The 14,031-nt window shown below is 37.1% G+C and overlaps 1 protein-coding gene across 2 annotated transcripts in view; it reads right to left on the reverse strand.

Moving 5' to 3' along the window:
- Positions 1–1,796: 1,796 nt before the first annotated feature.
- Positions 1,797–14,031, reverse strand: part of LOC131080878 (cytochrome b5 reductase 4) — a 30,593-nt gene continuing 18,358 nt past the window's right edge. For both annotated transcript variants that reach the window (XM_058019499.1, XM_058019498.1), the window contains exons 11-16: positions 9,676–9,816; positions 8,339–8,491; positions 7,579–7,729; positions 4,882–4,968; positions 3,305–3,469; positions 1,797–2,404 (exon numbers count right to left, since the gene is read on the reverse strand). In XM_058019499.1, coding sequence (XP_057875482.1) covers positions 2,350–2,404; positions 3,305–3,469; positions 4,882–4,968; positions 7,579–7,729; positions 8,339–8,491; positions 9,676–9,816 — 752 coding nt within the window. In that variant the 3' untranslated portion in view covers positions 1,797–2,349. The remainder of the gene's footprint in view (positions 2,405–3,304; positions 3,470–4,881; positions 4,969–7,578; positions 7,730–8,338; positions 8,492–9,675; positions 9,817–14,031) is intronic.

Consider the following 14,031-nt stretch of genomic DNA (forward strand, 5'->3'; position numbering starts at 1 on the left):
CCAGAGCCTTCTCTGGTGCAGCCTGAGATTATGCCCTGTCATCCTGTCACTGGCTGCCTGGGAGAAGAGGCCAGCCCCCACTTGGCTTACACTCCTTTCAGGCAGCTGTGGAGTGAGAATGTCTGAGCCTCCTCTCCAGGCTAACAACCCCAGCTCCCTCCTCAGCTGTTCTTCATATGAGTGAGGCACTCTCCAGACCCTTCATCAGCCCTGTTAACCTCTTTTAGACTTGCTCCAGCACCTCAGTGTCATCCTTGCAGTAAAGGGGCCCAGCACTGGACACAGCACTCAAGATGCAGCCTCACCATTGCACAGTACAGGGGGACAATCCCTGCCCTGGCCCTGCTGGCCACACCAATGCTGACACAGGCCAGGTGCCATTGGCCTTCTTGGCCACCTGGGCACAGCTGGCTCCTGTTCAGCCATTGTCAACCAGCACCTCCACATCCTTTACTGGCCTGCTCTCCAGTCAAAACATTTTGTGCCTGTTTGATCTCATCACAAAAAGGTTAATTACAAGAGAGAGAGAAAAAAACCTTGGCTGCTAGCAGCTCCATTTTAACATCAGCATTAAGGCTAGGATAATTCCTAATGCAAGCAGCCAGACCATGAGCACTGCTGCCTTCAAAAAACATTTCGCCTTTATTTTAGATGCTCAGCCTGGTGGCCATCACTTTAGGAATGTCTTATAAAATTTATGACCTGCAACAAGTCTTTCAAGTATTTGAACAATATAAGCAAAACTTAAAAGATCCAGTTCAGGCATTTTTAACAAATTCTATCATATCTGGATTAGCAAGTTGAAGTCAAATGACCATTTGTTGCTGAGCTACTCACACAAAGATCTGTTATCAGTAATAACAGATCTATTCAAAACTCCAAAGAACATCTGAGGCTTTTGGAAGTATGACAATTAATCCTAAATTACATTTGAAAAATCCTCAAAGTGCCTACTGTTTTGAGAGCCAGTCCAGGGGAAAACACACAACTCTGCTTATCTCAGCAGAAAGTTCACTCTGGAACTTGGAAAAGTGTCCCTTCACTTAACTGCACTGTAGATACCAAATTATGACTGCTCTCAACCACAGTCTTCTGAAATCACTTGTGACCTATGGGCAACAACTGAAAACCAGATCCTTTTCTAACTTCAAGTCCAATAAACTGAGGAGGGCCACTCAGTTTATTGAAGAGATGACAGTCCAGTTAAACATAGCCAGTCACTATCAGATAGCAATTTTAGCCTTTTTGAAGGTATAATTAAGATATTTTTCTTGAATGTATTAATGCCACAACTACAAGTCTTGCTTCTTAGGAGGAAGAAATATCAATTCAACACAACAGGAAGACAGAAACAGTACTAGATGTCACACAAAACAACACCCACATAAAACAATGACAACATCTAGAAGGGGTTGAACAGCTGCTCTACCGCTTTTTTCTCTCAGATACCATTAGGCTGCAGATTACTGCCTCCTGATAATTCATTCTTAATACTGGAGTGTAAAAAACCACACTGATGGAAATAACCTCACTTAATACTAGTGCAACCTGTCAAATATTTATAGATATTTCTGTGGTCCCGACCCTGGTATCTGTGATGTCATGTTTTTATCTTCAGATTGGGGTCACAACAAAGGATGCCTGACATCAGTCAAATGGTCACATGGGAAGTTTTGTGGGAGACCAAGAATCCATGGCTCTGTTTTGATTTCTCAGCTGGAGTACTAAGCTTGTGGAAACCTTTCTTTATAGCACTTAAATGAAAATATTAAAAAAAATTGCAGAAATACATGAAGTAATGTAAAATTATTATTTTTTTATTATTTGATGTAAATTTTATATTTTACCAAAGGTACTTTTCTTCTCTGTTTACAAAGCCAGAAATGTATCTGGATCACTTGCAAGTCAAATAAGAGACATCAGATGAAAAGGAAAATTTTTCAATGACTGATTACCTGAGTTACAGTGCAATATTTAATTTCAGACAGTATTGCTCTTTGGACTTTTTACAGTAAGAAATAATAACCTTAATCAGAACTTGTCACAGATTTCAGAATTCTCATGACCCAACAACATGAAACACCTGACATAATGTATACTACACTTTTTTGCTTGCCTCTACAATAAATTAATACCCTGGATGATTTAAATATTAGCAAAAATATTTACAAAAAGAAGATAAAACACAATATAAAACTTCTTTTCCAAGATATGCTTCTTCCAAGAAACAGTTTGGTACCAAGAGTGAAATTACAAGTCTTACAAAATTGTTTCTCACTTATTTAAATTCATGAAGATAAATAAACAACACTGAATTATACAAACAAACATTGATATCCTCCTATGTGTTTATGCAGTAAAAGCATGTATCTCTTCTTGAGAGTATCCAAGGTCCTTCAGATATCTGAAAGTCAGAAATCAAGTTGGCAATATTAATATTTGGAACTCAAAACCCACCACAGACACAGATGAAGCATAACTTCAGCACCACTTCCTTGTTCTTATTCAGACATGCACATTCTACTTTATCCCTGCAAATACGTTTAGAAAACAATCAATGCCCAGGAGCTCAGATATGCTACATAAACTTTTTGGGTGATGAAAACAATTTCTAAAAATTAATACAGATGTAATCTGAATTATCTCAGATTTCTCAAGAGGCAGCATAATTATTGGCCAATACACGTTGACTTCAGTAGGACTGCAGAAATGCAAATGACATCATATTCAATATTTTGAAGCTGGGCTTCAATGAATTTCAAGAGAAATTTAGAGGACCTTTTATCTTAAAACATGTATTAAAAAAGGAAAATACTAGGTACAGACACAAATAAATGCATTAATTTTAAAAGAATTGAGAAAAATGCTTCTGATAGAACAACTGCTTTGATCTTCTGTAACTTAATTTATCAAGCTAACACCAAGAAAGAAAGCTTATCTCCTATTATTACAACTTTTCTATGAACATCAAATTAAAAGCAGCATTTAAAACCTTGGGGAAAAAAGGTCACTGTTAAAGAGTTGCTTTTAGAAAGTTCTGGACAACATACTAAGAAAACTCATGAAACTTATACATTGCTGATACTTACTCAGCTACACATAAATATAAATATACTCCTCAAGTACAGCACAAGGTGATTTTTTAACTCCTTTTTTTGTCTGTTTAAATTTTTAAAATTTTCTTAGAAAGCAGACAACAGAATGTCATTTTTTAAAGACTACCAAATCAGAAACACTACAGGTGATTAGGTGATCAAATTCTAAAAAATTTCTCACTTTCCAGTTCATTATTTAAAATACTCACTGTACTCCTTGTTCTGTAAAAGGTGCTGGACCACAGATGCAGATAAGCACTTTGGAGTCTCTTCTGCTTCTTTTCGCAAACTCAGACAGAAGAGATGCAGAAATCTTCCCCTGTTTACCTACCCAGTCTTTTGATGGTTGTGAAAGAATGAACTGAACCTCAAACCTGGTAAGGAGAAGAATATTTCATAAATATTACCCCCAATTACAAATCTGCTACACAAAATGCTAGTGACCATGACACTGATGTTTCCTATGATTACCTTCCTGTTCTGCTCAGCTCCCCACCACAGTATCAGATCTCACAGATATTTAGTCATTCCTACTGATCTAGTCAGTCAAATCACCTTCAATATTGTGTATTTATTTAGCCAAATCGTCCAATGTTAAAAATTCCAGCTTTCTATTTCACCTTACAAAAAGTCCCAGCCATTAAGCTGGGCACCAATTAAGATACTTAAGCACAGATTTTACTATTCCATTAGCACTTTTACACAAACCTTGGTGCAGCTCAGTAAACAAGCAGTGAGATAAGAATGCTTGGCCAAGCTTGTGAAAATGTCAGTACAATTTCAGTAATGAGAAAATACTCATTACTGAACGTTGGTTTCAAAAACTCACTAACAGAATAGTAACTGAGTATAAACCAAACACTTCTGTATCTGAGGCTCCTATGGAAAGGGAGAGCAGCCTTTTACTGTAAATTTGCACAATGTCTAGACTACAAAGCTTTGAATGTGCCAGACATCACTAGGGTATGAAATAGTATTGATTTTTCACTTCAGTGTTGTGAAGAAACAAGTGGTTTCTACTGAGGAAGAATTCAACTAAGAATTAACCATAAACAAAAAATATTTTTATCACATAAAATCTAAGCAGTGACAATTTATCTTGTGGTAACATCAAGGGAACTGAAATTAAAGGGTAATCTGATAACCCTCTGTCTTCTGACAGAGAACTATGGCCTGCTGAAATAATTTAACATTACACATGCACTACTTACATTTTAATCTGCAATTACATAGTAATTGAGGGCAAAATGCAGCAATTACTAAGAAAAAAATTAAAGTAATGAGCCTATTTTAACTCTGAATTATAAACATTTTCATAACCAGTAACACCAATATGATTTTTAGAAGACTTCTCTAAATTCAGAATGTTTCTCCTGGGGTACATTCTCCTTCTCTCTTTTGTGTTCCTTTTTGCATAACTATTTTCTATCGTTAAGGCTAAGGCAAATTTTTTCTGCATCAAAAAGCTTCTCAACTTTTTTATTAGATGATTAGATGATTTTAGAAATCATCCAAGCCAACATATCATCTCCAATAACCATCTATTAAACACTGTAAATCAAATCCCTGGCTTCCCATGGGACCTACAGAACATATAACATTGCCTCTGCTATGCATCTGTGAGCAATGGATCTCCTTCCACTCCCTAAGTCTCATCATATTCTTAGCTAAGAGTTTACAGAATCAGAATTTGGTCTTGTGCCAAAGCTGAACAGTTAGTCTAAGCCCAGGACTTGTTCTGTATACAGAGATGTTACAAGTTGTTCTCCACAAGACTTTTAATTACCTTTCATCTTTAAGAGCTAATTGCTCTAGCTGGTTTCTCCAGAGTATGTCATCCTCAGTTTTGTTGAAGAAGATCAGCTTCACTGTCCTTAAAAAAACAAAACAAAAATTAAAATTAACTGCAGATTGTTTCTGTTAAAGAATCAGAACTTAATGCATCATACAGAAACCTTTTACTTATATTTTTTGTTTTCTCCAGAGGCATTATAAGTCAAAATGAGGCTCACTAAACAAGCTTTGAAAAACTTGCCTGGTACAGATAAAACAGTCCCAAATCAGCTATGCTCCATCTTTAAATACTAAAATCATCTTATTCAGAAGCTGGAATGTGCCAGAACCTTTACATGCTTCCCAGGGCCCACTTCTCTGAAAACATGGAAAATAAAGCCCATTACACTAAAGTAGTGCTCTAAACAGTGGCACAGTGCACCACAGCATTGAGTGTTACTCAGGTGGTAGAAAATCAATAAAAAGTGCATAGGAAAGCCATGCATTTTGTTCATGGGCACAAAAGTAGAAATTGATTATTTGGAGAATGGTGCTTTGAGACACCCTATTCCCCAGGGTAGACAAAGGTATCTGCTGCAGTTCTGCTCAGTATTCAGCACTATAAAGAACAGAAAATTACAAACTTGGAATAAATTGGTCGCAGTCTTGCTGGAAATAAGGGAGAACACAACTAAAATGAAGAAGTGGAAATTTAGTATGATCCCCACCAGTAAAGAAAAACTGGTTGACAGAATGATAACAAAAATTTAGACAATAAATAAGAAGCTTCATCAACCCTTTGTAAGGAAAGAGAGTGAATCTAACATATTGGAAACTACTTCAAGGGATGTAGATTTTAATGAACTAAAAACACTGGTATGCAAGGTCATATGGAAGACTGCTCAGAAAGAAGAGTTGAAGACCCTTAAAGGATTTTAAAATGGAGGAAGGAGATAGAAAGCTAAAAAATTACCTTCTGAACAAGACTAATGATGAAAGTGGGACACTATATTAAAAGTGAATATGACAACAGAGGGGTAATTTAGGAATGAAAAGCTGGAGACAAAGATACAATGATCAAGGAGAATCAAGAATAGATTACCAGCATCCTATACTTGAGAAGAGCATTAGCCCTCTACCTAGTGTTTAGTGTCTTTGTGCTTCAGTCTTCTTTAAGAAATGTACCCACCTGACTGCAGTTATATACAACCAGTAAAAGGAGCAAAAAATCCTCATCTGAAAAAGGAAGCATAGAGGACCAATATTCTTTTATAGATAATACTTTGGCCAAATTTAATTTGGCCTGTAAGAGAGGAAACAAGGCTGCAGAAAATGCATCATGACTTGATGCACAAAAGGATAGTGCAGCTATGAAGGGAACAAATTGCTTTGCCCATTTACAATAGGCAAGAAATAGACTGACAAGACAATAGGCAGACTTTGTCTAGACAGTAAGAATGAAAATCCAATTGTCTAAGCCCATTACAGCAGATGCTGCCCAGGAAAGCTGAAGATTCTCCAGCATTCACAGTGCAGCCCCAGAGGTTCAGCACCACTCACCCAGCACTCCAGACAGAGGTTGCTTTGGCACCCTCAGGAGTCAAGTCTGTCATTGTACAGATTATTCCTCAGCTTTCTGCAATTTGTGTCCTAGCATATACAAACCAAGCTTATGGCTAGTTACTTTGCAAAGTAAGATCATTCTATGCAATACTGCTCATATATATACACACATATGTATCTCATACAGATAAACATACATATATTAAAGACAGTCTGGGAGTACTTTCCCAAAAAATAAATTGAGGGTTAAAGAGCAAATGTAAGGCCAAGGAACCAAATTGCCTAGAACAGTCAGAAAAACAAATCCTTAAAAATTGAACTTGCCTGAGTTCAAGTCACTCCAGCACCTAACCAGCCTCCACAGCAAGAAGGAAAAATTCATTTACTCTGACTAGTAAGGAAACAGATGCTGCTGCACCCTAAACTAACACTGAATTCCCATATGAAATTGTGCTGAAAAGAGCTAAAAATGTGTTCCCACTCTGTCAGATGCTAGACTCTCCTTTGGCTTCACAAAGCCAGTCAACCACTTTTTATCTGCTGCTGACAATACAAGACATTTTGGAAGAATCAAACAAGAATCAAAGTCTCTTTGCTCACAAAACAGGAATATATGTAACTGCTGAAATATAACAATCTAAGAATAGTGTCTGGATTTGGGGTTTGTTTTTTTGGAATCAAACTTTTGCAGTCTATGTCATCCTTTGTAGCTTTAGTATGAAGATTAGTGTACAATAATCTCTCTGTTTCAAAAGCAGAAGTGCTAGTTCTGCAAGACATAACCTGTTCCCTTGAGCAAGAAAACAATGCTTTCTTCTGTAGATTTTACAGAGTACAGAATGCATATGCAATACACATCCTTTCATGAATTCAAATATACTTAATGTTGTATTTACATAAGTGACATAAATCTGTGAAAACTGGAACTCATCTGGGAACAATGTGTTACTGCTGCTTAGCAGTAGGTGAAAACCATTAGCTAACTATTCTAATGTATCAGAGAGAAGCCAATAAGCAAATAAGTGGAAGTTGCCTCAGCCTCAGACAGATTCTTCCCTAAAGCATGCCAGAAAAATGCTTTCATACCATTTTATTGTGTTAATTGTTTTATTAACACTGAAGCTTGTGTGTCAAGAAGTCCACATACCTCAGACAGCTGACTTCAGTCAGAGCAAAATTCAGCAGCTTAACCATTGGTGTGAAACCTGTGCCTCCTGCCAATAAAAGCAGATCTTCTGAAGTTTGAACTTGTGACTTCTTGAAGTTGCCTTCAGGATTGCTGACAGAAATATAGTCTCCTTTATTAAAAAATAAAAAGTAAACATTAATTTGATGAAAACAGGCTAATTAGCATTCTGATTTTTTAAAGGCCATTTCATATTGCCTTCATCTTTGTAATATTAGGGTTTCTTTCAGAAAGGTACTATACACATAAGGATCATTCTTGTTAAAAGAAGAGATGTACAAATAAAATGTTTTGCCTTGATGAATTTTACACAATGAGAACACAAACATTTGCAAAGTCAGTATTAAAAATCTACCTCGGTATCTGAAACAGAAAAGGAAGTACATCCTAAGTCCCATAAAACAGACCTCCTTTCTTTGTGCAAAAGTACAAGAAGTTGTTCTCAGAGCATATGACATCAAAGCCATCAACTATGATGTGTGATACAGCTCACACACATCACTCAGGAGAGAGCCTTCTGTAATGGACAACTCCTGTTTACAGTGAGGACAAGCCTTTACACTCAGGAAATGGAGAGTAAGATTTAAAAGAAGTTTTTAGTAATTCCTGATTGAGCAGGTAAACAATCAGAACATCACAAGACTCAGACAAATACTCACTGAATCTTTAAAAATAATACAATTGTTGCAAAACCAAACACAACCCCCCAGCATATATTTACCAATTTGTAGGTGGTCAAGTGCCTGTGTGAACAGTCCATGGGAATAAATTTTAACCATTAAATATATATGCACACCATCATGGCAAGGTGGTTCTTGGAAATCCAGTGGCAAAAAAGGCAACACAGGTGTGTATGGTTTTACTACCTCTGTCCCTAGAGAGCAGACAGAAATACAGCTCAAATAATATGAAAAGTACTCTACATACAGATACTACAAACAAATATCAAGATAAGCAAAGAGTAAATAAATAACCTGTATATACCATAAAAATAAAACCATCCCATGCTTTTGCAGAAGTTATTACTTTCCACTGCACCAGTTTTTATTACAGAATTGGAAGCCTTCTACTTCCAATTAAAAACTTGACTATGGTATTTCCATGCTACTTAGCAATTCAGGACACAGGATGAAAAGATCTTGAGTCATCCCCAAAAAATACGAAAATCTGAACATTTTCATTAATTTTCAAGTATCACAGCTTGATTTATTTTAAATCTAAACAGCAGATTTTTAATACTGCAGAAGTATATTTTCTTGCAGTATCATTTCAAAAAGCTATTGTATAATGACAGTAATATCTCAAGAGTTGGACACCACTAAAGAATTAGGAAGGGAGGAGGAGGAGGAGAAGGTCATAACAGTTCTAAATTAATGGATGTTTAAAAATTCTTCTGAGAAGTCTTTACCATGTATATTGCAATCTAAGTGCAGTGACCAGTATAACTATTAATATGCAAATTTTAAGAAGTACCCTTTAAAATAGTAAATTGGCTATTTCTTTGACCTCCTGTTTTCTAAGCTTCTGTAAAATTTTGAAGAATAGTACATTGAAGAAAAGCACATGATTTTCAAGACACATTCCTCTCATAACTTCACATTATTATCAATATTGCACAACTGGAGTGTAAAGCAGAGTAACCATGACTACCATAAATCCCTCAGAAGAAAAAAAAAAAATTGCAACAGTACCCTCCTCACTTCAAAAAAGCTGCAAACTAAAAGGAACTGACTAATGATACATATACATGCACTGCATACATATACAATAACCTTCCCACACTTCAAAGATGAACAGCACTGCTTTGGCTTTTTTTAAAGGAAGAGATGGCAGTAGAGACCACCAGTAGGGTCACCAGTAAATGCCAGCCATCTCAATAACTAGCTTTCCATTAATATTAATCCAGTCAGTTCATTATTAAGTACTGACTGTGATCCTGGAAGCAGAGACTTGCTAACGACAATCAGGGAGTTAGTGGCCATGGACTTGGCATTTTCCCAACACTATGAAAAGGATTAATGTAAATACATCCATTACAACATTCTCAATTTTTCTTACCTGCAATAATGTGTTTGAGGTAAACATGTTGTCCAGTAGGAACACGGAGATGTGTTCCCTTAGGCAACATTAGGCAGAAGAGTTTGGTGTCATGGGTAACTTCTGTCTTAGAAACCAACTTGCATTTTCTGTAGAACAGTCCTAAAAACATTTTATTTGTTAGTTAAGTCTCAATCTATCATTCTGTAATTATGTATCTTTCAACAAGAGAAACAAATGTGTGTATTTCACTATATACTTATAACAAGACAATAAACAGATGCTTCTTGTATGATTACTTATAACAATTTTTATAATTTTGGACTAAGGATTCATTTATAATGTTATTTTAAGAGCCTCTGAGTTATTGACTGGGAATAAGTAGAAAAGCACCAGAAACTACCAGAACCATTTGTACCACACTGCACATGCACTGAGCTCCCCATACAAGAACAACATGGGTACACACCTAAGCAGACCAAAAGCAGCTGGTGGGATGCAAATGAAACAGAAACCAGCACAGCACCAGACTGCCCACAGCCACCCAGCAGGCTGAGGGAGGTGATTCTGCACCTCTGCTCTGTTCTTGTGAGCCCTCATGTGGAGTACCATGTTCAGCTCTGGGGTCCCCAACATAAGAAGGATGCTGTGGACCTGCTGGAGCAAGTCCAGAAAAGGGTCACAAAGATGAACAGAGGGCGGGAGCATCTCTCCTGTGAAGATACAGAGAGAGTTGGGGTTGTTCAACCTGCAGAAGAGAAAGTTCCAGGGAGCTTATAGGAGCCTCCAGTAAAAAAGATGATCATGAGTAATTTTCTCTCCTCTACCTTTAGGAGAGCATTTTTCAGCCAGGTCTTTGTTTCAGCACTGCAGTATTTTAGCTCCAACCTGGAATACCAGTGTGATGACAGCACCACACTGCCTAAACAGGTTTGTAACTCAATCCCAGTGGATATTTTTATGTAAAGGCTCTCAAAATTTGGCAGGTTCACGTATGAGAATACTTGAGCATGACACCCTTCTAACAACACTTTCTACATTGGAGCAATTTCAGTGAAGTAACATTTTATTCTCCCTTTTTTTCTATGGTATTGAAAAATACTCATGTTGCTCACATGAAAAGCTGAGCTACTCATGAAACAGGATAAGATGCAAAGGAAATTCCAACCAGGCATCACCATGAGGATGGTCTGGTCCAACACTGGGACAGCTGCTCAGAGGGAGTCTGTCCTTGGAGGTATTTAAACCTTGATTGAACAGCTTTGAGCACGAGGTCAGAGCAGATGACTTCCAGAGCTCCCCTTCAGCTAAGTCAGTCTACAACTGGCATTTTTCTGCATACTCTGGTTTTCTTAAATTATTCAAATAGCTACTAGTGAGTTATCCACTACAAATGCCTGCAGAAACACGATGTAAAGCTTCTGAAATGGAATAAATATTTCTTTATTAAGATTTTCTCACATCTTTCATCTAACATCCTACAAATCCCTTTTTTTGAATGAACAAGCATTTCAGATAAATCAAAAGAATGGCTAAAGCCATGAAAAAATGGAAGTCAGTACTTCTACTTCATACCAATCTTGAAGTAAAACAAAACATCATCTCTCCAGCTATAGAAATATTATGAAAAGTTCATGGAAATTTGTTTTCTATCCTTATTTTGAGAAACAATACACAATAAGATTGCAAAGTACAGTAGTCAAATAAATATGCCAAGACTGCTGTCAATTCTGCAGACTTAAAAATTGCTTAAAAGGATGTGTGAGGTTGGTAATGTAACCCTTAACACTCATCAGCTAATACTCTTACACATATTTGGGCGTGGAGAAAGAAGTTAAAAAACTGATTCATCAACTGATTCACTGTTCCCTGACAATTTTTTCACCTTTCCAACCTGACTAATTCCAGCCTTTTCCTCATAAATAACCTTTATCTCCCTATTTTTAATACACATATTTTCACAATTGCCACACAGAACTTTCGTCCTGATTCATCCAATATAACTTTTGAAAACTTTCTAAGTAAACTTCTACTTTAGATTGTAGTCTTTGCTACATTAACTAAAATTAGTTCATTATCAGTCATTCCTATAAAATCTGTGGCCACAAGCAAAAATAACTGTCAAAGCAGAAAAGCCTTTCAACAAAAGGAGCTAGCCCCTAGTAGCAAGCTGAAGCCAACCAGTTGGTTTTGTCAACCCACAAAGCCATGTTACTGTCAGATGCCAAAGATTTATAACTTACTACTATACAGAAGCAAAAAGTACTGTTCTCTCATCTTGATGTCAGTGTCTAGCAGCAAATCTCAATTTTTCAACGTGACCAAAGTAGTTAGTGAGCAGATTAGGTTGAATTAAACACTTTGTAGGCATCAAGTGGCAGAACTGCAGCTCCTGATCTAGGAGAAGCAGCCCTGCAGCCTCTCACTACCAAAGGCTTGCCACAAAAAACCAATACAATCATGGGCTAGAGACATCAGTCTCTAAACTCATCTTCCACCTTTGCTGGATTCAAGTACCTTGATTTATAGGCATACAAATTCAGTTTTAGTAACAGAGCTGCTGTACAGATAACGACAGCTTTTGGAGAGTATCACCCTTCTGCATAATGCATGTTCTTCCTTGTCATGAAAGGGAGCTTGAGAATTTTTCTTTAATGATGGTTTTTTTGCTTTTCTTCAATGACAAAACTTCAGTGACAATTCTTATTTCTTAGTTATTAGTCATAATCCTAGTGATGCTGCAGTGGCAACATTAGCCTGTTGGCTTGGGAAAAAATGAATAGCTCCACTACCCTTCCATCTCAGGCAGAGGAATTCCACCCTATTCTCAGAAAGCATTTACCACCCAAACATGCCCACCAACCAATGTTAATCCTTATTTTGTTCAGGTTTCTTGGTTATGGAGCCTCATGTACTACTCCTGCCAATGGAGAATGCTAATGGAGATAGAACAGCTAATGGAGGTTAGACCACAGCTGAAGGAAGGTGGCTTCCCACCACTTCCAGCAGCAGCCCAGTCTTAGGAGTTAAGACAACCACGACCCCTCACTGTTGACCATCAAATCATCAGTACCCTCAAATGCTTCAGTTAATTACCAGATTTCACAAGCTATTTGATATTACCCAAGAAGGCCAGCCATGCTCTTCCTAGATGGCCTCTCTCCCCTCCCAAAATAGAGTTCCCACTGAATCAACACCTTCTAAACTTTTTCAGGTTATGCAGCACTCTGTGAAAGTGTCAGTCTTGCTGATACACAGTAAGTGCAGCAGCAGCACTCTGCTCCCTTCTGGTATTTCCAACCAAAAAACCTCTATGATCTTCCACTTGATCTGTACAAAAACCACGGCACAAAACAAGGAAAACTGGATCCTGCTTCAGCCTTCAGAGGCAGCTGCACCTTGTTTCTTTACTGAACATCTGCCAATAGTTGTGCACTCTTTAAAACAGCAGAATTTAGTAATCAGATAACTTTCCAAAACAGGAGTCTGAGTAAAAGCTCAGTATCATTTTCAGAAGGAAGATGCAGTTTATTCTCCATGGGAAAAAACATACACACACACCTCCAAGTCATCCCTACTAACACATAATTTTTAATTGCATATGGTTACTGCATTTATGTGCATGCTCCCTCATGAGTGGGCTTCCACACCTTATTTCCCAGAAAAAGCAGCAACAAGAAAATCACATCTTAATACCTACATGAAAACCTGCATTCTATCACTGTGCTGTATGATATTTTTGTTGGTTGGAAGGGGTCAGGTTTTAGGGTTTTGGGTTTTTTGTTTGGTTTAATGAGAAAGCTCTATTTTATTTTTTATACAGCATTTGAATTTCACAGGATGCCAGACCTATGACCATAAGTTTTTGTTTGCACTTTTAATGATCAGTGTCACAATACCTACCCAAAAGTAATGTCACCAACCCCCCTATACTGACAATCTAATTATACTGAATTCTCTTTTCTATGGAATACTGTGGATTATAAATAATTATTTCTCCAGAAAACTAAGCACTTAATCCTTCTTAAGGAGTAGAAGCAGTATTGAATATTCTTCTATGTCTCCTGACCATCCTAAGACACAATGCAATTAACTGAAATTGAAGTCATTTTGGAAAAAAAATCCCCTTCAACTTTGAGGAATTTCAACAATTCTGCTCATTCCTTCCCATTAACTAAAATACACTGGACAAAATGTTAGTATAAACTCAGCAGGAATTTGAGAGTACATAGGCAATTTATCTGGGAGTATTGCTTTCCCAGTCTATGAAGAAAAAAGGAGGGGCTTATTTTAATTGTTTCTTCCATAGGCTTCCAGTACCATCTTTGCATTAAGTTGTTGTTCCTGAAGAAGACCTTTATCACTTTTTTGTAGAAT

This window comes from Melospiza georgiana, chromosome 3 (genome assembly GCF_028018845.1).
Source record: "Melospiza georgiana isolate bMelGeo1 chromosome 3, bMelGeo1.pri, whole genome shotgun sequence".
Taxonomy (NCBI): Eukaryota; Metazoa; Chordata; class Aves; order Passeriformes; family Passerellidae; genus Melospiza; species Melospiza georgiana.